General features: G+C 45.4%; 1 protein-coding gene and 2 long non-coding RNA genes across 5 annotated transcripts in view; 2 read left to right on the top strand and 1 right to left on the bottom strand.

Moving 5' to 3' along the window:
* Positions 1 to 846: 846 nt before the first annotated feature.
* Positions 847 to 17,878, bottom strand: CYP24A1 (cytochrome P450 family 24 subfamily A member 1). Its single transcript, XM_083744458.1, has 13 exons — positions 16,985 to 17,878; positions 16,011 to 16,201; positions 14,805 to 14,898; positions 12,933 to 13,029; positions 11,793 to 11,884; positions 10,414 to 10,525; positions 8,442 to 8,587; positions 6,758 to 6,924; positions 6,102 to 6,180; positions 4,570 to 4,761; positions 3,523 to 3,635; positions 2,256 to 2,675; positions 847 to 2,191 (listed from the first exon to the last, which is right to left on the bottom strand). Exons 1-11 carry the CDS (start codon positions 17,249 to 17,251, stop codon positions 3,525 to 3,527), a joined length of 1,548 nt encoding a protein of 515 aa, XP_083600584.1. The 5' UTR covers positions 17,252 to 17,878; the 3' UTR covers positions 847 to 2,191; positions 2,256 to 2,675; positions 3,523 to 3,524.
* Positions 3,613 to 26,484, top strand: part of LOC310847238 — a 410,873-nt gene continuing 388,001 nt past the window's right edge. For 2 of the 3 annotated variants that reach the window (XR_014565708.1, XR_014565709.1), the window contains exons 1-2: positions 3,613 to 3,731; positions 3,801 to 4,002. This is a non-coding gene — a long non-coding RNA (uncharacterized lncRNA). Of the gene's footprint in view, positions 3,732 to 3,800; positions 4,003 to 7,717; positions 7,789 to 26,484 lie in introns of those variants that run through there. The other variant, XR_014565710.1, reaches the window with a different exon arrangement.
* LOC310847250 lies at positions 17,991 to 19,548 on the top strand. The gene is made up of 2 exons (XR_014565725.1): positions 17,991 to 18,304; positions 19,234 to 19,548. It is a non-coding gene; the product is annotated as an uncharacterized lncRNA (long non-coding RNA).

Here is a 26,484-nt window from a genome sequence, read left to right as displayed (position 1 = left end):
ACTAATCAGCCACCAGTGAGTTCAACAGGTTGATAGTTCCTCGTGGACTTGCAGGTGATCTCTTAAGCCATGGTGCAAGTAAAGTTCTGAGTAAAGTTCTTTTGAGTAGCACTCAGACACTAGTATGATGGCCTAGGACTCGGGCTCGGAACCAGAGGAGTCTCAGTCGGCACCAGATCCTTTGCCTCAGCTAACATCTGAACCAAGTCTGGGGCCTGATCCTGAAGAGTCCCAGTCTGCACAGGTTCCCCTGCAACAAACCCCAGCTGGGCCGAGTCAGGGGCCTGAGCCTGTCCTGGCTCCAGATGCAGGGATGACCTCGTTGCCTCCAGCTGGGCCATCACTTACAGCTGCTCCACTGCTGGTTGGTCAGGGGAGGCTGAGGTGGCCCCTGGGTCTAGTAACCCACCGATGTCTCCTGAACTGCAGAGACTAAGGTCTGAGAGAAGGAGAGACCTGAGTACTTGCAGGAGGAGTGCTTGCCTCCAGGCGAAACACATAGGCAAGTCGCTGGGGGATCAGGACCGGCCGTTACCCAAACAAAGATAAAAGGCTGTCAGACCCTGCACCAGTTTGCGGGAGCAACATTGCTGCTTGCTAGATCCTGCACCTGTCCTTGCCTCATTTCCTGCCTTGGTCCTGTCGGACTGACTCCTAGTGGAACCTTCGGATTCTGGACCAGTCCTGGATCGTGTGTCACGGGTTACCCCCAGGCCCAGCACATAGAGCTTGGATTTTTTTTCCTTCTGAGCTGGTGGCAAAATATGATGAGCAACTCACAAAGAATGTAGGTGACTTTCTAAAACGATACTGGACGACGTGTTCAATACAAGCAGAGGCATCATATCTGGAAATTCTTTTTTATTACAAAAAAGCATGTGTTTAGGTATCAACAAGAGAAATTCCAAACACTGAAAAAATAGCAATTCTGTACAGTAAATCAGCATCTGTTAACAGTTCTCCAAAGTGTACAAGGATCTTTGTTATATAAAAAATGTTTAAAATATAAAAAACACAAAAATTCATGTAAAAAAACCTTCCAACAAGGAAGCTGTGCGCATATTATTCAGGAATGGGTGAAAACATGAACAATAATGCTCATATGCTACTGCAGATCATGATGCTGAAATGTGTCTCTGAGCCTCTCTAAGCTGAATACAAGACCACCAGATCACCTGCACTGGATCAGAGCAATGGTCCATGTAGAGCAGCACACTTCCTCACCTATCGTTGCTCCCAGCAGCTGGTATTGAGAAGCAATTGTGCCTTTGAACCTGGGAGGTTACATACAACCATATAGATGACAACGTCCAATCCCATTTCAGAGCCATCCAAGCTACAGCCCATCACATTGCCTTGCAGCAGCAATTTTTTGTGAGTTCATTCATTCATGCACTGCGTGAAAAAAGCGAAACACCCACCAGCCACTTATTTTGGCAGCCAAGGTGCTTCACACATTACCCACATTATGCAACCCCCTCCAAGCATTCTAGGTAGCCCCTGGTAGGTTCCAGTACATTACTGGGGTGCTGTGTGTGGCTTGGTGAGTCATGTCTTATGCAGGCCTGACTGTACTGAATTAGTCTCTTCAACCCATAAGTACAAGCCCTGAGGTGGGCAAGTGCATTTTTAAAAACTAGAGCAGTTCTGTAGACCTGTGCGCACCCCACCAGCCCTGTCAAGTTGTTATCCAGAGCATCAGAGCACTGGATTCCCTGTAACTATGTAGAGCCTATGGGGATTTTCCATGCAGAGCTAGCCTGAATCAGCCCACATTTTCTGCAGTGTGCACCATCAGCAGAGGTTTGGTACATTGTTGGTTTTTCCCCAAATACAGTTTTTATCAAAATCATATAATGGTAAAAGTTTCACGGCTACTGCAGCAAGGCTTTTTAACAAGGGAAATGGATTTAGTGCAGTTTTTCTCCCCTTTGTAAAAAAATATTTTTAAAAAATATAAACACCAGGACCCTCTTGGAGTGCTTTTTTCTCCTTATCACAACATTCCTTTGTAAAAGGAGGTAGGCTGAACGAGACCTGCAGCAGACAGAAATCCTCACTTTAAAAAACCTACACAATTCCTCACTTTAAAAAACCTACACAATTCCTGCAGGATGTCAGAAACAGCAAAATTTTCATCCCCCTACACACCTCAGCACTGAACTCACTGTATCATTTCGTCCCAGAGTGGCTGGGGAAACCCAGCCAGATGGGCGGGGTACAAATAATAAATTATTATTATTATTATTATCCACCCTTGGGCCAGTTGATCCTAAAAACATCTAACAGGAAGGCTGTACCGAGCCACGACCAGCAGATTTCACACGGGCAGGTGAACAGAAATGGATTTTTGTCAGGGCTCCATGAAAAGATCCATTGTCTCGCACCAGTCTTTTTGCTGTTTTCTCGGTTTGCACCTTTTAAAATAAAGGCTGGTCCTTGTTGGTTTTCATTGCAGTATTCAAAAGATTACTTAGGTGCATGGTTTGACAGATCTGCCCCCAAAGCAAGGTCAAAGCTAACTTCAGATGCTCCTTGATCTCTCTTCCATCAACAGCACATAGGTCAAAACATGCTTAGCCCCTAGTTGCTGAAGGAGGTTGGGTGCCAAGCATTCAAGGAGGTTGTCTTCAGAAAAGGCAGCACTCAAGCAACTGTCTTCCTTCAAAAAGTATCTGAGGGAAAGGGGAAGAGAGAAAAGAACATTTACACATTTTACATGGTCAAAGTAATCAATTATCTTAGTAGTCCACTGATGGTATTTAGAGGTAGATCTTGCACAAGCCATATTGGAAAATTTATCATGTGGTTAACATGGTTTGTGCACACTTTTGAAATGTAGGCTGGATGGTAGCTGTCTCCTGGCTTCCTTCTGTTCTTCCTGATTTGCTCTGCATAAACGAGGGCTAGAAACTTGCTCTGAAAATATATAGAGGCTAGAATCAGCCAGGAGCCCTTGCTGCTCTGAGTATTGTCAGTCGGCCAAGTGTTTCCCCATCCTGGCTCTAGGATGATAGTTAAATGAAAAGCCCGTTCTGCTCATTTCATAGTTTCACTGTATAACCTTGCAGCAAATTAAGGCATGGTGGTGTTTTCAATGTTCAGGAACAGATGGAGCGGACAAGAAAAAAGCTCTTATTGGGCCAATGTCTCCTGAAAAGCAGAAACACATTTCTGAATCTACCGTAACTCTTCAGGAAGCTCTGAAAACTCAGGCACTGCCTAACTTTCAGAAACATGAATTATGTAGGGTTGCCATACACGCGGAATTTTCCAGACATAGCCAGAATAATGCAGTCACAAGCAGTGTCTGGGCAGAAATTGGCCAAATGTCCGGGAAAATTGGAATGTACAGCAAAACTTTAAATAGCCCAACAACACCCCCCCCCAACATGTGCTCAACAACTTGTCCAGATTTTCACTTTCAATATGGCAACCCTATATGAAGTGGGCCAAGAAGAGAGTCCATTAAGGCGCCATTTTCTGGGACCAGCCTGGCCACAGAGCTCCAGCTTCATTTACCTTTATCGCCTTCTGAATGCAATGGGAACTTCTCGATGGGGGATGAGGATTCCCAAGTGCAGCGTTTCCACCGGCCTGTCATCGGTCGCTACAATCTGATACTTCCGTATAAGCTGCAACACAAAGACAGAAGGAATCAAACCCGGGCTGCTCAAACTCACCCTAGTGAGCACATGTGGGAAGGAACTCATCCCAACTTGTAACTAAGGGTTAGTCTGAGCCAGGGACAATCCTCAGAACCTGCCAGCTCACCCTCAAAAATGAGCTTCAAAGTCAAGGCACAGCCTTGCTACTCACAATGACAAAGCTATGATCCATCCCAAGTTTAGCATGGGTGGCTAACCCCTCGCTGTGATGTCCGATATGACTGACAGGTGAGCAGCCTCTCCCACCTGTTCACATCGCCCAGGGGAGTGGGGGCACCTAACAGTTCTACCCACTTCTTTTATATGGGTGTATTCAATGCTAGGGACGCGGGTGGTGCTGTGATCTAAACCACAGAGCCTAGGGCTTGCCGATCAGAAGGTTGGTGGTTCGAATCCCCGCGACGGGGTGAGCTCCTGTTGCTCAGTCCCTGCTCCTGCCAACCTAGCAGTTCAAAAGCACGTCAAGTGCAAGTAGATAAATCTGGCGGGAAGGTAAGCGGCGTTTCCGTGCGCTGCTCTGGTTCACCAGAAGAGGCTTAGTCATGCTGGCCACATGACCCGGAAGCTGTACGCCGGCTCCCTCGGCCAATAAAGCGAGATGAGTGCCGCAACCCCAGAGCCGGCCACGACTGGACATAATGGTCGGGGAACCCTCAATGCTAATTGCACAAGACTTACTTAGGTCCGATAATTTCAATGGGTTTACTCCATGTTAAACTTAGCAGGATACAACCAATAGGATTTGATGTATGGAACACACCTTGGGGTCTTGTGATGAAGGCTGTGCCATAAGTAAATTTTTACCTACTCAGCCCTACACACACACACACACACACACACACACACACACACTGACTGCTATTTGAAGGAGGGTGAGAAGATGTAATTGCAAACATCTTACCCAACAGAGAGCTAATTGAAGCTGTAGCTCTGCCAGGCGGCGTCCGATGCACATCCTTTTTCCAATCCCGAATGGAACATGAGCAAAAGGATTTATGTTCTTCTGGAGCCAACGCTCTGGCTTAAATTGAGTCCAGTCGTTGAAGTATTCTTCGTTGCATCCCAGAGAATGGCTGTTGATCATCAACACCGTCTGTAAACATGGAAAACAGCATGGGGCGAGTGAGAGAGGGGAAAGAAGGTCAGCCAGGTGCAGTTTTTCTAAAGACGGAACATCAGCCCTTGTGTTGCTAATGGAAAAAAGGGCTGCAGGAAAAAGGAAAAGCTGTTTTCTCGACAGAACCATGATGTCACATCAAAGGCTGTTGTGCTTCCAAGGCAAGCGAGAAAAGCATGGAGCAACAGCCAGGAGACGCTAAATTTTTTTCCTAAGAAGCCCCAAACAAACTTCAAGTTGGGATATATTTCCAGGCAGGGGTTTCAAAATGGAAGAAAGCAGATGAAGCCTTAATCTTTTCAGTGAAATTGCCTTCAGAGCCAATTCAGAGTAGAAAATAGATAATATTTTCTTGCCTGTGAGTGTTTTAAAGGCTAAGCGTGCTTTTTTTAAAAAAACCAAGCAAACAAGGTGCAATGTGAGTAAAGCTTAGTTTGATCCAGATTTCATCAGGCTTCTGTCTGCACCCAAATTTTCAATCCCATACCTTTAATAGCGGAACAGTCAGAAATTCAACAGGTGCTGTTTCTGCTGCAGATTTTCATATTGGGGGGGGGGGGGGAAAGCTGCACTGAAGGCTCATCCAGACTTGAGCTTGCCCTGTGCTTAGAAAGCATGGGTCCAAGTGGCTGCCCCATGGCTTTCCCTCAGAACATCTGCTCTTTAAGTGATAAATTGAGCAAATGTCAATCCAGAGAAAACTCGATTGCCGTTGGCTCTGATTCAGCAGAAAAGATTAGGTTTCCTTGGGGGAAAGTGGTGAGGCTGCTCTGGATGAGCATTTTTGCCTGTCAGTATTAAAGGCATAAGAGCTATGTCAGAAGAAAATGTGCGACGCCTGGAGAGGGTGTGTTTTCCAGGCAAGCTTGATCTCAGGAACTTCTTTCATAAATTAAGTCAACTAACCTGCACTGCAAAGCAACATCTCAAGCCAGCTAGACACACTCTGTTTCCCCCTATACATCTCACGTTGTCGCGATAATTGATTACACCTTACGGTGCTCAAATTCCATTGGAGTGACTTAACTGTGCACTCCGAAAAGTAGCTCTTTCAAGAGTACAATGTGTTAGAAAAGTGACTTTGCAGCTGCAATTCTACACTCATACCACATATAAAGCACAGTACATGACAGCTTAGACAGGGGAAGTCCTTTGCTGAATTGATCAATTTTCCCCAGACTCACATAGAAGAAACCATCACCAATGTACCAGGGTGCCCAGTGCTTTTATGAATAGCAATAAAAATATAATAAACTTTTATTATAGGGCTGCAAATGCATCTGAAGTTAATTTTGCTGCTGGAAAATGCAACTCACCCCTTTAGGAAGAGCGTAGTCTCCAAGGACCATTTCTTGGTCCAGGGTCCGAGTGGTAAACGGTACAGACGGAGTTAACCTACAGCAAAAAAACGAAGCACATTTTTTACTATGATTGAAAGACAGATCTACCAGGAGCCGGATCCTGAGAACTGTAGTTTGTTAAGGGTGCTCCTAACAACTCTCAGCGCCCTTCACAAACTACAGTTCCCAAGATTCTTTAGAGGAAGTCATAACTGTTCAAAATGCTTAACTTTTTAAATACTTTTTTATTGGTTTTACACAATTTTATACATTTAAACGTTAACCATTTCAAACATTGAAATAAAAGGGTCTTTTGAACCTTCGGACCTCCTTCCCTCCCTCCATGGATTCCATATTTAAGATTACATTTTTGCATCTTATACCATTATCCATCTGTTATATATCCATGGTTACCATGGTTAATTCCACATTACAAGTGTCATTACATCCCTGCCAATGTTTTTAACTATTTACAGTGGTCTTTTAAATAAATTTACTCCAGTCTTTAAAAAATACTTGATCTTCCTGGTTTCTAATCTTGCCTGTCAGTTTCGCCTGTTCGAAATGCTTTAAATGAGTGTAGCCAAAGAAAAGAGAGGCCGTTTATTTTCATACTAGGCCGGGAAATTTACCTCATAGATTCTTTCAGGCATGCCTTTAAATAGGGCATCTTCTTCAGATGTTCAGCATTTGGGTTCTCTTCAGCCGAGACCACAGCCTGTATTTCCTCAAGTAGCTTTGCCTGGACGTGAGGGTTGCAGGAGATGTTGTAGAGAGCCCAGAGCAGACTGTTGGCTGTCTGCAAAACGGTAAGAGAGACTGACTGAGCTCACTCAGGACTGCTACGTTAACATGAGTAAGGAGCTGCTACAACAACAACATCATGAAGCCTTTCACAATGGGAGAATATTTATATGTATTATCTGCAGCTGGCTTCTTTACATTTCAAAACTGAGCTCTGCCCTAGCCTAGGAGACCTGCGGGCATAGGGCAGTATATTATTATTTATTATTATTATTATTATTATTATTATTATTATTATTCAGACCACCTGGATTCTTAGTACAGTGGAACCTTGGTTCTTGAACTTAATCCGTTCTGGAAGTCTGTTCGACTCCTGAAACCGTTCAAAAACCAAGGCGCAGCTTTCAGTTGGCTGCAGGAGCTTCCTGCACTCAATCGGAAGCCGCGTTGGATGTTCGGCTTCCGAAAAACGTCTGCAAACTGGAACACTTCTGGGTTTGCGGCGTTCGGGAGCCAATTTGTTCGGCAACTAAGCCGTTTGAGAACCAAGGTACCACTGTAGTACAAAAGGCATTTAGAAACATCAGGAGAGGAATGAGATATCAGTGACATGCTACAGTGGTACCTCGGGTTACAGACACTTCAGGTTACAGACACTGCTAACCCAGAAATAGTACCTCGGATTAAGAACTTTGCCTCAGGATGAGAACAGAAACTGCGTGGCGGTGGCAGCGGGAGGCCCTATTAGCTAAAGTGGTACCTCAGGTTAAGAACAGTTTCAGGATAAGAACGGACCTCCAGAATGAATTAAGTTCTTAACCCAAGGTACCACTGTATTGGTCCTGGAGGAGAGTCCCATGGACTGCAAGAAGATCAAACCAATCCATTCTTAAGGAAATCAGCCCTGAGTGCTCACTGGAAGGCAGATTGTGAAGCTGAGGCTCCAATACTTTGGCCACCTCATGAGAAGAGAAGACTCCCTGGAAAAGACCCTGATGTTGGGAAAGATGGAGGGCACCAGGAGAAGGGGATGACAGAGGACGAGATGGTTGGACAGTGTTCTCGAAGCTACCAGCATGAGTTTGACCAAACTGCAGGAGGCAGTGGAAGACAGGAGTGCCTGGTGTGCTCTGGTCCATAGGGTCATGAAGAGTCGGACATGACTAAACAACTAAACAACAACAACCACTGCACATGTTACCTAACCAACTCTCATCTCCCATGACCATTGGCAATGCCAGCTGAGGCTGATGGAAGCTGCAGTACCAGAAACTGAAGGGCCACAGGTTCTCCATCCCTGCATTAGGCCTTCTGTATTTAGATTTTTGAAAATCAAAAACAACTTGGCACAATCCAGGGGAGACTTAGTAGATGTTAAGGCATTGTTCAGGGGAGGAACAGGATTGCAACCTATTAAATGGCAATGATGGTGAAGATAGTCAGTACGAACAAGAAGGGAGGAAATCAAATGAGGAAAATGGGTCACAGGAAAGAGGAGGCTATCAGCTTTTTAGCTGGGTGACTGTTAAGAGGATCCTTGCCATAAATGCAGAGAAGCAAGCTAGGATTTACCGTTTCAACTCCAGCAATCTGGAGTTCCGTGATGGCAGCATATAGCTCCTTCTTTGAAAGCTGACTCCCAAAGTAAATGTCACAGAGGAAATCCTCGCTGGGGTTGGCAGAGTGTTTCTGCAGCCTGCTGTCAATAGAGCATTTCACTGCGGGAGGGAAGAGAGGAAGTACTGAGCAAATAAAAGCAATGCTTATAGGCCTCGAAAGTTGCAATGTTCCTCCGTTTCAGAAATTCCTTGCACACAGAAAACTAGGTGTCGAGGACAATTGTTGAATAGTTTTCTATGTGCAGGCTTTTATTGTATTGTATTATAGAAAGTGTTATTTACTGGAGTTATCACCCTGGGCCAGCAGGGGGATACTGTAGATAGTTATGCAAATAAGGGGTCGAAAGTGACGTTCAGTGATTGGATAGTTTTAGAAAGTTGTTACAGTAACGTTGTACTGGAGCTCTATATAAGCAGGCTGACTGAACCCTTCAGTTCAGTTCTGTCCTGGCCTGTGAAAAAACAAGAGCTGTTTGAAGAATCACTGTGTCGTCTGATATGTTCACCCACAACTTAACAGAGAGGATCATTCAAACATGCTAGCCACTGCCTAAAGTTTTAAATACTGCACCTCCCACTCTGTTTGCAAAAGGGGGCAAGGGGGAGAATTTTAGATACGGGAAAACCAGATTCAACTCTCTGCTTTGATCTTAGGCAGGCCACTCTCTCATAGCTTAACCAACCTCACAGGGTTGTTGTGAGGCTACAGAAATGCTACCCTGAGCTCCTTCAGAGGAAGCTTGCAGCATACACTTATGAAATGCTGAAGAACAGAGGTTTTGACAGAAGAGAGCCAAGCAATCTGAAGTTGCTTTACGCACTGGTCTATTCTATCAGAGCTTTTGAGGCTTCCGTGGTGAACTCGAGTGACCCAATTAGCTAGGGGTGGGCAGAAGATAGGCCTGTTGTAGATCAGCAAGGATCTCAGGATCCCAAAAATGGGAGCAACAAAAGGACGCCCTTCTCTCCATCCTAAGTGATACCACCAAAATAAGGAATGCTTCACACCCAGGAGTGATTTTGTGTGTGGAAGGACTGTGAGGTCTACTCAGTTCTAGTACTGAAAAAACACAAATTCCTGGGCTCGGCATTAATTACGCTGAGTATATTTCTTTTGCACCTGGCTCCAATTGGTAGATCACATGGTTCTTGCAAAGAAGAAATTAGACCCCTCATGCCTGATATCTCCCCATAACCAATTTCAGTTTCATATTTTATAGTGGGCATATACAGTGGTGCCTCGCAAGACGAAAAGAATCCGTTCCGCGATTCTCTTCGTCTAGCGGTTTTTTCGTCTTGCGAAGCAAGCCCATTAACGGATCAGGGCTATTAGTGGCTTAGCGGCTTTTAGCGGCTTAGCGGATAAGCAGATAAGCGGCTTAGAAAAAGGGGGGGGAAAGGAAAAAAAAGTCGGAAAAACTCGCAAGACATTTTTGTCTTGCAAAGCAAGCCCATAGGAAATTCGTTTTGCGAAGCACCTCCAAAACGGAAAACCCTTTCGTCTAGCGGGTTTTTCGTCTTGCGAGGCATTCGTCTTGTGGGGCACCACTGTATAACAAGAAGCTAAACAGCCACTCTGGCAAGCCAGGGGTTTTTTTTTTGAGAGGGGAGGGGGTTAGGAGGGAATGCACTAAACTCAGACCAGGGACACCTGGCTTTAATTATTGGTTCAACCATGGAGCTTAATGGGGAAGCTTGGGCAAATTACTATATTTTAGTCTGACCAACCTCACAGGGTTGTTGTGAAAAATAACACGCGCTAACTCCAGATATGCTGCCATGTGCTCCGCAGAAGAGAATTCAAATGTATATCGAGAGTAATTGATAAATTAACTTTCAGGTCAAGTGCAGTACAGTTGCTAAATTGTAAGATGCAAAGCTTATTTCACAAGATACCACCACTGCCACAAGGTGCGTTCAGCTACCTGTTTTAAAGATATTGTCCCACGCCTTTGTGTGAGCCTGCCAAACTTTAGTATTCAGGCTTTTGTGGAGCTCAACAGGTGTCACCATCATCTTCCCAAATGTACTCATCATCTGCAAAATGGCAACGAAGAGATGAACTGCATTATTAAAATGAAACAAAATGTGCACTAAAACAAAGAAGAGCAGGAATCAAACCTGTGATTGCAGCAGAGAAGTGAACGGCTTTGAAAGAGGATGCGATCAGTTCATGGACAAGGCTATCAGTGCCTACCAGTCATGGTACTGGATGGTCTGCCTTCACTGTTGGAGATAGTATGCCTCGGAATACCAATCGCTGGGAATTGCAAGTGAGGAGAGCACACCCAGGTCCTGCTTTAAGTGTTTCCTAGGCATCTGGTTAAGAGCCTTGCTGAAATAGCCTGGAAGACCATCTGGTCCAGCTTCCTGTTTTTGGTGGCTAGCCAGATGTACACAGGAAGCCTAAAAGCTGAACTCCTGGGTGCAACAGCACTCTCCCACTTGCAATTCCCAGCAGCCAGCATTCAGAGACATATACTGCCTCCAACAGAGGAGGCAAAACATAGCCATCCTACTGAGCACCAAGTAGTATTTCTGTGCAATGCATAGAAGGGCTGGGTCAATAGAATTCCTGCAGCTCCTGAGCATCTTTACTCATGCTCCTTCTAGATATAAAAGACCCTTTACTCAATCGTGCATTCCCATGAGTGGTCCATTCATGCCAAAAATTACTTAAGAAAACCACTATTTTCTAGAGTCCATCACAACTACGATGACAGTGGTAGAGCATGTTTTGCATGCAGAGTTCCCATAATTTCCAGGCAGGAGTAGGAAAATACTCCCGTCCGAAACCCTGGAGATCTGCTTTCAGTCGGTCTATACAGTGGTACCTCCAGTTGTGGATGGGATCCATTCCGGAGGTCCAGTCGGATCCCAAGTTTTTTGCAACCCGAGGGCCGCTTCTGTGCATGCATGTGGGGTGAAACCCGGTAAAATACTTCCGGGTTTGTTGCGTGTACATAACCAGAGGGTTATGTACACAGAGGTTCGACTGTACCAGCATCCCCCAACCTTGATGGAGAAAGACTGCACTCCTTACCTGACCTCCACTTTGCTGAGTTTCCATAGCAGAGGGGAAAGGGGAGGGGCATGGCAAATGGGCTGGCAAAAGTGCTGGACTGGCTCCACCAGCGCATTTGCATCCCACCAACCTGGTGAGAGTTGAAGTACAAAGGACACTAGATTGGGAGAGGGCTAGCACAGACTATTCAGAGTTATGTGTACCACCGCTACATCAGGCAACTTCCTACACTGCTGCCCATCAAATGGCTAAAATGTTCAGCGTGTCATTTTTTCATACCGTTTTTACGGCTTTGATAAAGTTCAGGCCTTCATCTCCAGTGTCCTGCTGCAGGAGCCCAAATCTCTTCCCGTACAGTACCAGACAAATACCTATCATAGAAAAGAAAGCTGTAAGGATCGATGCACTGCCATCAGGGCATCTTATAGCAGAAGCAAAAGAAATAAGAGCCTCACAAATCCTTGTCTGAAGATAACTTATATCCTTATATATAACTGAAGAAGGGGTGGGAAGGGAAAGCCCATAGCAACGAGAGGTATAGACAAGCAAATTGCACATACAAAGTTCATTTTGTTTGGGGATGAGGAACAAAGAGTTCAGCCACACTCTGCACTATGGTTTATTTCAGATGCAATGCCAAACCATCATTTGACATTACACACCCAGCCAGAACTCAAACTCATGTACTCTTCCTTCCTCCTCCGATATAGAGTGATTCTTTCCCTAGTCTGCCGTGAATACTAGGGGGGGGGGGAATCAAATGAACCTACTCATGTGTTCAACATGACTGGGGTAGCAGTGTGGGAATGTTCAGGAAGGCAAGAGAGGATATATTGTTTATTAATATCCTTCCTAACTTGCGTTAGCAAGTTCCTTTACTTAGCAGAGTGCATTCCCCTTTACACAGCACAGCAGATAGCTGGTTGCAGGCTTGTGTAGGCCTCTCACTATCATACAATTTAGTATTGAATTGTATGTTCCTGGTAAGTTCCCTTTTTATGCCTCTTAAAAGAATAAAGACGCCACAATCTTATTTAAAGTAACAAAAAGAAGCTTACTTACATCAGGCCGAGCACAGTGTTATCCTTGAAGGCAGGCTTTAGGCTTAAAGCAGGCATAGGCAAACTCAGCCCTCCAGATGTTTTGAGTCTACAATTCCCATCATCCCTGACCACTAGTCCTGTTAGCTAGGGGGGATGGGAGTTGTAGTCCCAAAACATCTGGAGGGCTGAGTTTGCCTATGCCTGGGCTTAAAGTCACAAATATGTAATTTGGATCTACCCCATATGGGGGGAAAATCCCAGCGACTGCAAACTATCAGTCACTGCAGTTCACACGATGAAAGGAAGATGGAAAAGAGGAAGAGTGGCAGCATGCCTTGTGCTTTTGTTACCTACCCCAGGCTAAAGGGAAACTTACTTTCAAATGACCATTTGTTCAGTTCAGAATACAAATCTTCTATTTCTCCATTCTTGTTACAAAGTGTGTCTATCCGATGCATAAAATCATCTAGAACCTAAAAAGGGAATTAAATTTGGAATATTGGTGAAAAGCAAAATATGGACAGGTCATTATTTTTACAAACACTCTTTTGCTATGCACATATATGTGCACGTGCACACGCACACACATTCCGTAGTACAGGAATGTGTTATTTCTCCCCCTTCTAAGCTGAAAATAAAGCCCCACAGATATGACTTATTGAAACTCCATTTTGTTAGTACTGATAGGTTTGTAGACCACTCTGAGAATTCTTTGTTCTTGTATCACTAGTCAACTCACTAGCTCCACCTCATGTCTGTAAAGGCTGATGTACATCAGCTGCTATTGGAGAATATCTCACAGCAGTGGGCAAATGATTAATGCATCTTTGTTGTGATTTGTTTACAAGAGCAGGTAAAGACGTTTCCAAGTGTAACGTCTCAACTAACTCATGTTAACTTGTTTCATAATATTGGTAACACAGTGAAAGGAAGAAAAGAAACAAAGAAAGCCACCTATAGGTGGAGGGAAGTCAAGATTTATGTCTGTATGTTTAGTTTGTATGTTTGTTTTCTTTTTTGTAATCTAAGTTGAGAGGTATATGTATCTATGTATAATAAGTTTGTTTAGTGTTCTGGTTTGTGTTTCCAGTACCACCTTAAAGACCAACTAAGTTAGTTCTTGGTATGAGCTTTCGTGTGCATGCACACTTCTTCAGATACACATGCACACAGTGTGCATGCACATGAAAGCTCATACCAAGAACTAACTTAGTTGGTCTTTAAGGTGCTACTGGAAGGAATTTTTTTTTGTTTTGACTATGGCAGACCAACATGGCTACCTATCTGTAACTGGTTTGTGTTTGTAAGTAATGCATGTATCAATAAAAGTTAAAAAAAAACAAACTTGTTTCTGCCCGGGGTGGGCAAATAAACTGGGATTTAATGAGTCCTGCAAAATCATAGGTGCACATCTACAGAGAAAAGAGGGATTTCTCTGGCAGTCTCCAAATTGGAGTCAGTGGGTGATATTCAACTAAGTATTAATCAGAGTAGACCCAAGGAAATTAATAAACATGGCTATGTTAGGTTCACTAATTTCAATAGGTAAAACTTAGTTGAATATTGCCCAGTCAGTTCAGTGCTGCTGCCATCATGAGCACCAACAACTTCAGTTGCCATGTGCTGGGGTAAATAATCAAGTGAGACTGAAAGGGTCCAATGAACACTGGATTCTATAGACTGGCAAACAAAATCTCATTACTTGGCAACCAACATTTGTCTGATTACCTGAATCCATTCACAGCCAATACCAAAGGCAGAGATGGACGCATAACTTGTGGAACTGATTGACTGCAGAGCCATGCATTCATCAAAATCAATTGTATAGTCCTTCCTGGACTCAACCATTGGAACTGAAAGTGGGGGATTGCATTTTGCACGCATTACTCCATATAAAAGCTCACCCTGAATATAGAAACTTGGCATATCAGGGAGAAAGCCCTAGTATAGCCCTCTATTTGATATACTAGGTTTTTACATGCAGGGATTTATTTGTGTGAAAGAATTGAGATTTTTGCAGGGATTGTTTCTTAACTCCCTCTTCTAAATGAGTCCATTCACAAACAAGGTAGCTCAAAATATTCAATTACATCTGTGCCTGGATCAGACCCAAACTGGATTTCATGATGCTTTACAGTTTAATCCTATGCATGTCTACGGAGAAGTAAGCCTTACAGTGTTCAGTGGCTATTGAATTAAAGCCTTAAGAACTTAGAAGACAAAATTAAGCATAAGTCCTTATGAATACCTCATTGATTTTGGTGTCCAGCTTCATAATTTCTGTGGGCTTCATTAATTTCTTCTGAAATGCACTTCTTACTCGCTGCCAGTCTTTCCCTTCTCTGTGTGAATGAAAAAGAGAAAAGTTAAAAGAGAACCTCATTTACACATGTCTACTATACTAGATTCCATACACACTGCAAATGCTGACATTTTCTACTTAAGTTAGCACTGTGTGTGGATTAATGTGAAATGTCAGAAAATGCTGATGGCTGAAATCTAAAAGCAGTATATCAGCTGGATGTGCCTTGAGCAAATACTATGTTTGAGCAATTTACAGATAAATGTTAAAATATGCCAAGGAAGGTTAGAAAATGCCTAAGATGAATCTGACAGTGTAAAAAATGGCCTTATGCTTAAAAGCATCACTTCCTGGGTAATTTTCAAAAGTGACGCTCAAAATCAGTTTTACAGAATGTTCCCCACATTCTCTATTCCCCTTCTGATTTGGAAGATGGTGGCATTAGCAAAATAGTGCATTTTATCTCAAAGTGCTTCACCTGCCATACCTATTTTTTTTACTCCTGCAATTTTTTCTGGTGAGGGGAAACATATTAAAGCAGAGAAAATAACACAGACCCTTCTCCCAGTCCCAGAGCTGTGACCAGACTGGTAGATTTCCCTAAAGATGATGATGATGATGATGATTAAAAAGCATTTTGGAGTGGAGGAGTCAGAGATCTCCCAGAATAACATGCAGTTTGATGCTGACAGTGCACCAGATTGTACAATGAAGATGCTCTGAAATGGCTTATGCTGAACTATTTTCACAATATGAATGTAAAACCTCCATAGGCCAGAATGGGCATTTAGTTTCTGTGGACAACCTTCTATTTAACAACATTCACACACAGCACAAATAGCTGAGGAGAGATACAAAAGTTTTTGTTTTCTTTAATCAACCACAAAAAACAAATTAAGCAAATTAAAGCAGTTGCTTGATTTGGTCTTGATCAATGCGGTTTCCCCCAACTAAATTTATAATCCCGAGAAAAGCATCCTGTTATTAACATCACTTGGAACTCTGAGCCAAGCCACTAGAATCATAGGAAGTTTTGTGACGCTTAGTGATTTCAGCAGGATGCTGTGAGTGCCTTCCTTCATTGCCCACTAGCTCTGCCCCTAAGTATGCATGCCACTCACTATCCTAACTCCTAACTCAATCCTAACTCACAGGATAAGCAGACCATAGCCCTCTTTACGGTAGTCCCGGTAGGCTTTCCAAGGCTTGATCTCAAGGCGCTGTGGGTAGGCACTCTCTTTTCTGTAGAGGGCCTCAAGCAAGCAGGGCGCACCGATGTGCACCGAATCGAAAGCCCCGAGTTTCATGCGAAAGATCTTGCCAAACTTGCGGTGGTAATCGGCCTGCAACCAAAGGGAGAAGGAAAGGGAGGGTAAAGAGGAGAGCCACTGTGGATCCAAGTTGCACATACAAGTGTGCACTTACAGAGATTCACCCAGGTGACAATGTGCGTAGAAGATAAAGCACCTGCAAGCCAGCATCACTCCCCTCTAGAATAAGGTTACCAGATTTTTTTCAATGAATCCGGGGACACTTTTCAACTTCAATGGATTTTGTATGGAGACTGATTTGTAAATCCGGAGACTGTCCCCGGAAATGCGGATGTCTGGTAACCTTACTCTAGAACAGCAACTGGTCCCACCCACATGTTTTGTATCCCCGGTCTATCCATCAAGGGACGCTTCCAGATTACGGCTAATTTCAGGCAGGATTCAATCACATACTGGCAACTTCAAGTCTGGTGCAACCAATCAGTTTCCCCCAAAGAATAAGGAAAGGGGTGAGCGACTGCACTGGAAATTGCGGTGGAACACAATTTCACGCAATATATTTGACACACACACCATGCACCATGCAAACAAATAATAATGAATGCTCAACAAGCAGGTAGTCTGGAAGCACCCTAGGTCAAGACTTCCCAGCTATGCCAGTGGAGACCCAAGTTTTTACTTGAGATGGTCAGGACTAAACTTGTGGCTTCCTCTGTTGGAGCACTGAGTTATGGGGCTGCCTTGGGCTGTTTTAGGGGCTGTGCCAAAAGGATTTCGAACCCAAGGAATCCCCCAGGTGGTTTGTGCCATAGGACCTGTAAAGATTGGCGGTGGAGGCTCACAGAAGCTACTCACCAGCGTCTCGTGCTGTCTCTTGAGGCCCCCTTTCCAGAGGATGTCCAAGAGGCTGCCCATCAGAGGCCACTTGGTGGGGCCAGGCAGCGCGGAAAGCGCGTGGGGCGCCTGCCTGGGGCAGACGGGCATCTCCTCCTTGGGCTGCAAGGCGCACACCGACGAGGTGGGCAGCAGCTGCTGTTGCTGCGGAGGGGCGGGCGCGCTGCCAGGGCCTCGCCGCTTCACGAGGGAGCCGAGCAGCGGGGCGCGCTTTAAGGGGGCGCTCATGATGCCCGGAATGGTCCGAGGGAGGGAGCCCGAAGGAATCGAGCTCGCCGCACGTGGATCGAGACGCACACGACCACGTCGGGGTCTCTCTCCAGCGTAGGAATCTAACCTGACCTCCGGCGCTCGGTGAGATCTGGCCACAGGCTGGATCTTAAAAGCCGCGCGCAGAAGGAAGCCGGTAAAAGTTCGGGGTCGCAGCTTGGCGGGATCCGGATGCAGCAAGTTGAATTTTAAATGCAGGTGGGGAGGAAAAAAGAGAGGCAGCACTAGGAGGGTCGTGCAGGAAAGTCCCGCTAACAGCCGCGAGCTTTAAGCCACAGGATCGCGCTGCGCAACGATGCGGGGATCTGCGCAGAAGCCGAGATAGGGTAGAGGTGAGTCTCCCCCGGCGCAACCTAGTCTCGGGGGGAGGACTTCGCGATCGGCCGTCGGGGCTGTGGTTGCGGCGGGCTGCTTGCTCTCAAGAGATCTGGTTTTAAGAGCTCTAACTCCTTCCAGGCAAGAGGAAAAAAACTAGAGACCGACAAAGAAATAACCACGCAAAGGGGTACTATATTGCACGCCGGCTCCAGGTGTTAGAAGATCCCATCGACGGCTGGGAGCGCGGCTTTTATAAACCTCCGGGGCTGGACGCCGGACTCTCCTCCGGGGCCAATGGGAAGGGAGGGGAGGAGAGCAGGGCGCGGGGAGGGACCGGCTGCGGCGGGCGGCCCTCGGGGGAAGCCGCGGCGGGGCTGGCGGGTTGCGGGGCGGATCAGGTGACTTTCCAGGCGAAATCCCGACCCACCCGCTCTCGCCTCCCTCCCGCGCGGTGGATGCAGGACGAAGGCAGCCGGGGAAGCCTCTCCGCGAGGCTAAAACGGCTCGGGATGCCCTCGGCGAGATCCTTGTCTTTTGGCACCTTCCCCACCCCCCACTATCCCGGCCTTCTTGCCCAGAGTTTTCCCTTCCTTTTGACTGAGCCCCCGATCTTTGCGCCAACTACCGTGCGCTACTAGGACTGCCCTAGGCTCAGGAGTAAGTCCCATTGAGTTCAGTCGGACTTACTCTCAGGTAAGTAGGCGTAGGATTGCACCGTCAGCTCCAGAGCCAGGTAGAAATTGGGAGGCGAGGTTGTGCTCTTGGCGCGCCAGCTAAAAAAACAAAACAAAACAGCGAAAGAGGAGTCCGAATGGAGTTTGCAGATGCCACGCAGTAACCTGTGGCGTCGCATCGCGCACCGATTTGTTTCTATAAGGAAACTACGCACCGCGGAGTTGGCACCATTTTGATTAGGGCTGCGGCGCTGGGCGGGATAGGGTTAAAATTCCCTAAACGAAATCCCCTCCCCTCAGTTGCTGTCAGTGGGGTGGGGGGGTATATGATATTGGTGCGTGGTCTAGTTTGGTGGGTGGTCTTTGTAAATTTTTACTCAGCAGTATGTCTCACTGGTTTCAATGGAATTTACTTTCTGGTAATCGAGCATCACATTGTTTTATCCTAGGCTGAAATCCTATGCACTCTTACCTGGACATCTAGTAAGTATACATGAAGCCCCCATGGGCACCCCGCCCCGTCAGGATATAAGTTTGGACCACAGTGAAGTGGCAAACAGTTAACCCCCCTCCCCTTTTCAGTGTGCTGGATTTGGCTCATATCCCATGCCTGGAATTTACTTTTTTAAAAGCTATCCACTCACACGTCCAGATAACATGAATGACATCCCATCTGGGTTGTTCCTAGTGCCTGAGATGTGTCTTCAGTAGTGATTCCCTTTCTGGCACAGTTTTGAGGCAGGTGCAGAGGCGAGGTGAATTTTAAAAAGGCCCACAGCTTAGTCATATTCATTAACAGTTTGCACATGGCAATTGGCATTTGTTATTGCAATTTGCATAGTGTTTGTTATTAAAGTTTAGTGGATCATCACACACTTCCGAGTTGGGGGTTGGGGAGAGAGATTTATAGTTTATAGGCAGCAGACCAATTCTTTCCTTCCACACCAGGGGCTGCATCCTTGCTGAAATGCTGGAATAAATATAAAGAAGGCTGAATGAGAATGTAGTTGTTACATCAGGAAAGGACAGGACTGGCCTGAGGCAGAAGTTTCCTGCTAAGACGCATGCCACTCCCCGTTTTCATAAGCTGTTTTTGAAGTTTCTGGAATGGAAAAGGAGATTTGATTCCAGCCCTGTGGTTGTGATGTAACCCACAGGCGAGGAAGTCAAGACATCTGCTACTCCCTTCGTTAAGTACTTAATCATTGCCTCCTATTTTGTTTTTTGTAAAGGTCACAATAAACGTTTCAGACATAACAGCCATTCCTTGTCCATCTTCAGGTCCTTCCCATGTGCAGGACAAACACATGTTCAATTTCCAGCAAAAAGGGGGGGCAGGTTGGTTGATGAACTTTAGAACACCCAGAACAAGATGGTTTTGCAGGATCAGAGATGATTGCTTAAAAAATCTTGGCCACTCTCCACTCCCTGATGCTGCTAGACACATAAATAAATACTGTATATTTCAAAACATGCAGGTGGGGTTGGCCTGATTTCCAGTGCAATCCTAGGCATATTTAGTAGTCTATTAATTTCATATATGTGTGCTCCCAGGTGAATTATGACTACAGCCATAATTATCCCCCCAGTCATTTTCAAAAAGGTCAGATTGGTAGGCACATAGTTTGTAAAATCTACAAACAAAGGAATGCAATTAGCAAATCCAGAAATAGTGATCGGTGCAGCATATTTGCATTTTACTTTAATGAATATGTGGTAGATTGGTATCCTTATAGGGCCATATTGTTATATCATCAGTAGGACGTGGATGGCACTGTGGTCTAAACCACTAAGCCCTTTGGGCTTGCCGATTGGAAGGTCGGCAGTTTGAATCCGCACGACGGATTCCCAGCTCCTGCTGACCTAGCAGTTCAAAAGCACGCTAGTGCAAATAGTTAAATAGGTACCACTGTGGCGGGAAGGTAAACGGCATTTCCATGTGCTCTGGTTTCTGTCACTGCATTTTGTTGTGCCAGAAGCAGTTTAGTCACGCTGGCCACATAACCTGGAAAGCTGTCTGTGGACAAACGCCGGCTCCCTTAGCCTGAAAGTGAGATGAGTGCCGCAACCCCATAGTCGCCTTTGACTGGTCTTAATCGCCCAGGGCTCCTTTACCTATATTGTTATTTGAAATCCCATAAAAATAAAAAGAAATTAATCACCTGTGCTGCAGAAACCAACTAAGTGGCTTTCAAAAACAAGTAAGAAAGGAGAAGCTGCCAAATAACTTGGACTTTGCCCAGGACAGAGCAAAGTGAACTTCTCTTTGGAGAAACTTCCCTTGTGTCACTGTGCCAAGCCACCCACTGAATGTCTGAAGGCAGGGCCATCCACAGCAGTCTCCAAGAGCTTGCTATGGAAGAAGGCAGTCCTCTCATTGATGGGTGGACATGGACTGATAATGTTTGGAGGGCTGTGGTGAGGGTGGGATATGGCCTCTTTGCAGGACATGTGACAGCAACATTTCCATCACCAGTCCACCAGACTCCCTGGCTTCATTCACATTGCATTGGGATGAATGGAATAATGCATGAATGGAATAAACATTAAAGTGCTGCTTTGTATACTTTGTCTACATCTTTAATTGTCAGCAAGTGAAAGTACCTGTAGGGTACCTCAGACATACAGTATTTTTAAAATTATGTTGAGAGATTTATAAGCCACTTATTCGCAACATGTACATACAGTGGGACCTCGGGTTACATACGCTTCAGGTTACATACACTTCAGGTTACAGACTCCGCTAACCCAGAAATAGTACCTCGGGTTAAGGACTTTGCTTCAGGATGAGAACAGAAATCGTGCTTCAGTGGCGTGGCGGCAACAGGAGGCCCCATTAGCTAAAGTGGTGCTTCAGGTTAAGAATAGTTTCAGGTTAAGAACGGACCTCCAGAATGAATTAAGTACTTAACCTGAGGTACCACTGTATTAAGATTGTAGATTGAGCAACTAAAATCCAGGAAACACTCAAGAAAACCAATGAAACCAATCCTCAAAACAGATAAAATTAGTAAAAATTCAAAAAACCCAGCATAGTTAAGTAAACTGTGTGGTTGAGCGGGAGGGTAGGTTTACTTTAATTAATTACAGAAATCAAGCATCTAAAACTGCATAGCCAGGACACCTATAGACCATAAGAAGAGCCTGCTGGATCAAGTGAATAGTCCATCTAGTTCAGGATCCTGTCCTCACAGTGGTTAACCAGATGCATGTTCAAGCAGGACATGAACACAATAGCATTCTGCCCATCTGCAGTTTGTAGTAACTGGTATTCAGGCACTGGTATTCAACAGCAGAGCTGGAACATAGCCCATATGGATGGTAGCCATTTATGGGCAGCGGCTTCCAAGGCAGACTTGGGTTGTTTATTGGAAATTGAAGCACTACATTTGGTATGTTACACTGTGTAGTCTGATGGATGTAGTGGGATAGACCTGGCCCTTTTGCCTTAGAGTCAAAAATATTTCCCTATATTTCTCAATTTAAAGAAACTTGGGGTGTGTGAAGGGAGGCACTCCAATTTTTAATTGCAGCTGGTTCCTTGATCAAGCTCACTTCCCTGAATTTGCTGCTAGAATTTGCTCTTGGGGAGGGTGGAGAATAATAGCACAGGTTATTTTCTGCTGACGTTTTGATGGCAGATTTGTGAGTGTTCACAAATCTGTTCACTGTGTTCACTGCAGATCAAATCAGAATTTGACTCCTCTGCAATTGCCTTTCCTGAAAATGGAAAATATGATCACAGATCTCCTGTGCCCATGCCTGTTTTCACCCATAAACAGGATGGCAATACAAATAAATGCCAGACTAAACCAGCAGACAAAAACATGCCCTAAAATATGAAGGGTACATTTGAGATGTACTTTGGTCTCTGTCACTCTCTCAAGTCAAGCAGGATGTTGGCCTTACATGAAGGAGCTATTCCTCCCTTTTGAATCAGCTAGGCTTTTGTGTCTGTGTGTGGCGAGGCAAGAAATAACACAGCAATGCTTTCTTTATGCAAACCAAAGTTATTTTTGTTTGGAGAGGCACTGAAAGAATCCTCTATCCATTTGCAGCATGAAAAGGCAAACCACTAGTATTTGAAACCTGTAGAGATTTACATCAAAACTATAACTAATTAAAGATTGGTATCATCATCTCACTGGGTAACTGCAATTTCGCTAGTAATTAAACAGGGCTATCCTGCTTGCTGAACAGAGCTGTGATGCTAGCTATAACCTTTCATTGAAAAGCATGTTCCAACATTGCCTTGAGTTCTCAAAACAACCAGGGCCTCTCACATCACTTGAACTGATTTTGCATCTGCATTATTAACTTGCTTGTACTGAACTGAGAATTGGCACAGGTTCATGTTGGGGCAGATTTGTTTTGAGAGCAGGGATGGGAAAACTCAGGTCTGTTTATCTCGCCCACAGACCATGCCTCTCTCATCAGGCCACAGTCCTTGCTGCTGCTGCTGCTGCTGCCTGGATAGATTGTGTCCTTATAATGCCTCTTACCTGCCTGGACAGAGTGTGCATCTAGAAACCTCTCACTTTGGCAGATAAAACGTTGCTCCAATATTTGGAACAGCCTGCAATATCTGCAATATGGGAAATCTGCCACTCAGTTAACGTAAGAAGAGCTGGCTGGAACAGGCCGGCATCCTGATCTTGCAGTGGACACCCAGATGCCTGTGGGAAACTCGTGAACAGGACCTGAGCACAAGAGCCCTCTGTCCTCCTGGGGTTCCCAGAATCATTACTGCCTCGGACTCTGGAGGCAGAGAATAGCTTTGTCCATGACTTTGTCCCATCCTCTTTTAAAGCCATCCAAATTGCTGGCCATCCCTGGCTCCAGTGGGAGAGAGTTCCATAGCTTAACTATGCTCAGTGTGGAGAGGTTTACCTGTCTCGAAGCTTCCAAAACTCCACTTCAATGGATGCCCACGAGTTCTAGTGCTATTATGAGAGAGGGAGGGGGGAAAGCTTTGCTCTGTCTGCTTTCTTCATGCCATGTACAGCGGTACCTCGGGTTAAGAACTTAATTCGTTCCGGAGGTCCGTTCTTAACCTGAAACTGTTCTTAACCTGAAGCAACACTTTAGCTAATGGGGCCTCCTGCTGCTGCTGCGCCGCCGCTGCACGATTTCTATTCTCATCCTGAAGCAAAGTTCTTAACCCAAGGTACTATTTCTGGGTTAGTGGAGTCTGTAACCTGAAGCATCTGTAACCCAAGGTACCACTGTATAGTTTTATAAACTTCTAGCATATCGCCAGAGGTGGATTTAGGGGAGCATGACCGGTTTGGTCAGCCATGCTTTGGGATTCACATTCCCTTGAATTTTGCAACGTAGTCCTTCAGACAAGTCATGTGTACAAAGATGCATATGTTTGCATAAAGTGTACATTAAAATGCAATTATGTATGTATTCATGTGTTTATTTATTTTATTATACTTAATACCCACCTTTTGCCCTAAGGTCCCAGCGTGGGTAACACCAATTAAAGCAGAATATTAAAAGCAATTTAAAAGAACTTAGTAAAAACAACCAACAGAGATGCATTACGTTAGGGGAAAATTGCTCTGCACCTTCAGCAAAATTGCATACGGACAGGTTATATAGTAGGAGGGCTTTGCACAAAAATGCTGATGAATTTTCATGAGGAACTTGTTTAAAATAATAAGTGCAGGCTGATGTGGGAATGCAAAGTTCTGAACTTCAAAGTGGAATGATGGATGAGACACCAAAATGGGCAGATCCTCTTATCTCTCAGCAAAGTCTTGCTTCTGATTCTCCCACTGAATAACTACATGGTAGGTTTTCTGATGAGGGACGTGGGTAGCGCTGTGGGTTAAACCACTGAGCCTAGGACTTGCCGATCAGAAGGTCGGCAGTTTGAATCCCTGCGACGGGGTGAGCTCCCATTGCTCAGTCCCTGCTCCTGCCAACCTAGCAGTTCGAAAGCATGTCAAAGTGCAAGTAGATAAACAGGTACCTCTCCAGCGGGAAGGTAAACGGCGTTTCCATGCGCTGCTCTGGTTTGCCAAAAGTGGCTTAGTCATGCTGGCCACATGACCCGGAAGCTGTACTCTGGCTCCCTCGGCCAATAAAGTGAGATGAGCGCCGCAACCCCAGAGTCGGCCACGACTGGACCTAATGGTCAGGGGTCCCTTTACCTTTTTAGGTTTTCTGAAAGCACACATGGGGAAGCTGAAGTCCTGAAAGTCACTGGGGTGGTGCAAAGCCTAGCCCTGAGCAGGGACCCTGTTGCTCTAAGTGTTCTTGTGGGGAAAGTAGGGTTCTCTCATCCCCCTACCCAGGCAGTTCTGAATTTTCATCCTTTATTTTCCTCCTTTGACAGCTATCTTCATACAGAGATGGCAATAGCAGTTGTCCTACATAGTATTAGGCTCAAAGGCCTGCACTAGAGCTATGATGGCTGTCCTGGTATTTTCAAAAAGTAAATCCAAAGCTTTGGGACCACCCAGCTTCACTTCAAACCACTTTGGCTAGAGCCACTTCATAAGAAGATAGCTTTGAAGGTGACCCGGAAACAACAACTAATCCAGAATGCAGCATCCAGAATGCGGCAGCTCCCATCCAGGTGACTGGGAGCAGCCGCCAAGACCACATGACACCAGACTTGAAAGACCTACATTGGCTCCCAGTACGTTTCCATGCACAATTCAAAGTGTTGTTGCTGACCTTTAAAGCCCCAAACGGCCTCGGTTCAGTATACCTGAAGGAGCATCTCCACCCCCATCGTTCTGCCCGGACACTGAGGTCCAGCGCCAAGGGCCTTCCGGTGGTTCCCTTGCTGTGAGAAGCCAAGTTACAGGGAACCAGGAAGAGGGCCTTCTCGGTAGTGGTGCCCGCCCTGTGGAACGCCCTCCCACCAGATGTCAAAGAGAAAAACAACTACCAGACTTTTAGAAGAAATCTGAAGGCAACCCTGTTTAGGAAAGCTTTTAATGTTTGACAGACTATTGTATTTTAATATTTTGTTGGAAGCAGCCCAGAGTGGCTGGGGAAACCCAGCCAGATGGGCGGGGTATAAATAAATGATGATGATGATGATGATTAAGAACCTGCAGGACCAAGAGCCCATATGTAGCCCAGCACTCTGTTCTCACCCACATGCCTCTGGGAGATCCTGACTTTGGGTGGAGGCCCCAAGTACCTCCGAAGTGACCTGTTTCAGCTTGCCACTGGAGATGGATGCATTGCACAGGCCATCCATCCCATTCCTTTCAACCAAACCAACCTCATGGGGTTGTTGTGAGGGAAAGACTTGGGAGGAGGGAGAATACTCGTATTTGTTGCAGCAAACTCCACCAGAGGAAAGCTAGGTGTTAATATAAACTGATAAATGAAGAAGATAAGCACACCTTCTTTCTAAGAAGGACTTTGACTTGAAAATCAGCTCAGTAGAGTGGCAAAACAAGGAGGTTGCCTTCAACAGGAGCAGAATCCAACTAGAAAAACCGAAAGGTGTAGGAATGTTTCTACTCCCCGCTCCTTCCTCCAGTGCACACTAAACAAGAGCTTAGTCAGATAGCCTTTGTGAGAAGCCCTTTTGAGTCATAAACGTTGCAACAGGGAGTGCACTGCATAGCCTTTTTATCAGTAAGCAAACACATGAGCCCCCCAAAAACTGATATGTTCAGAACTTGTATGAAGTGTGGCTAAGGTAGGGTTGCATTGCAAAAATAGATTTAGCTAAGCTCTTTGTAAAGTCTCTTACATAATTCCCCAACCTTTGGATCCTTTCAGAGAAAGAACTTCATTTCAGCTGGCTCTGCCCAAGTAGTCAGGTATGCACTCTTCAAATCCTTCCATCTCAAATGCTTCAACGCTATGAATTATTTGCACCACATGGTGTTAAAGAGAGGCTGCAGGCGGCTTTGCGATCGACCAGCGAGACGCTGAGGTGGCCGGCTGGCTCCGCCCACCTGTGCACCTGGGACTGGGCAACCGGGGGGGGGGTGCCACGCAGATCTTTGCACCCCGGCGCCACATATGCTTACGGCAGCCCTACATATATGCCACCTTCAGCTCCTTGGAGGAAGGGAGGGATACATGCAGTAAACAATTCTATTTAATAGAGTTAACTGAATGCATTTAACATGCAAGATTGACTGGTTGTTTGGCTGCTGGTGGTTGCTGTGTAAATACAGTGGTACCTTGGGTTACAGACACTTCAGGTTACAGACT

This window comes from Podarcis gaigeae, assembly GCF_964106915.1.
Source record: "Podarcis gaigeae genome assembly, chromosome: 6".
Classification (NCBI taxonomy): domain Eukaryota; kingdom Metazoa; phylum Chordata; class Lepidosauria; order Squamata; family Lacertidae; genus Podarcis; species Podarcis gaigeae.
The sequence above is the reverse complement of the archived record's forward strand: the minus strand, read 5'-3'. Positions and strand labels throughout refer to the sequence as shown.

Coding starts and splice junctions, on each gene's coding strand:
- CYP24A1 (XM_083744458.1), bottom strand. CDS start 17,251: ATGAGCGCCCCCTTAAAGCGCGCCCCGCTGCTCGGCTCCCTCGTGAAG. Junction 13,030..14,804: donor TGGACACCAAAATCAATGAG/GTATTCATAAGG, acceptor TTCCCTTTTTAG/GTTCTAGATGATTTTATGCA. Junction 10,526..11,792: donor TTATCAAAGCCGTAAAAACG/GTATGAAAAAAT, acceptor GCCATTTTGCAG/ATGATGAGTACATTTGGGAA.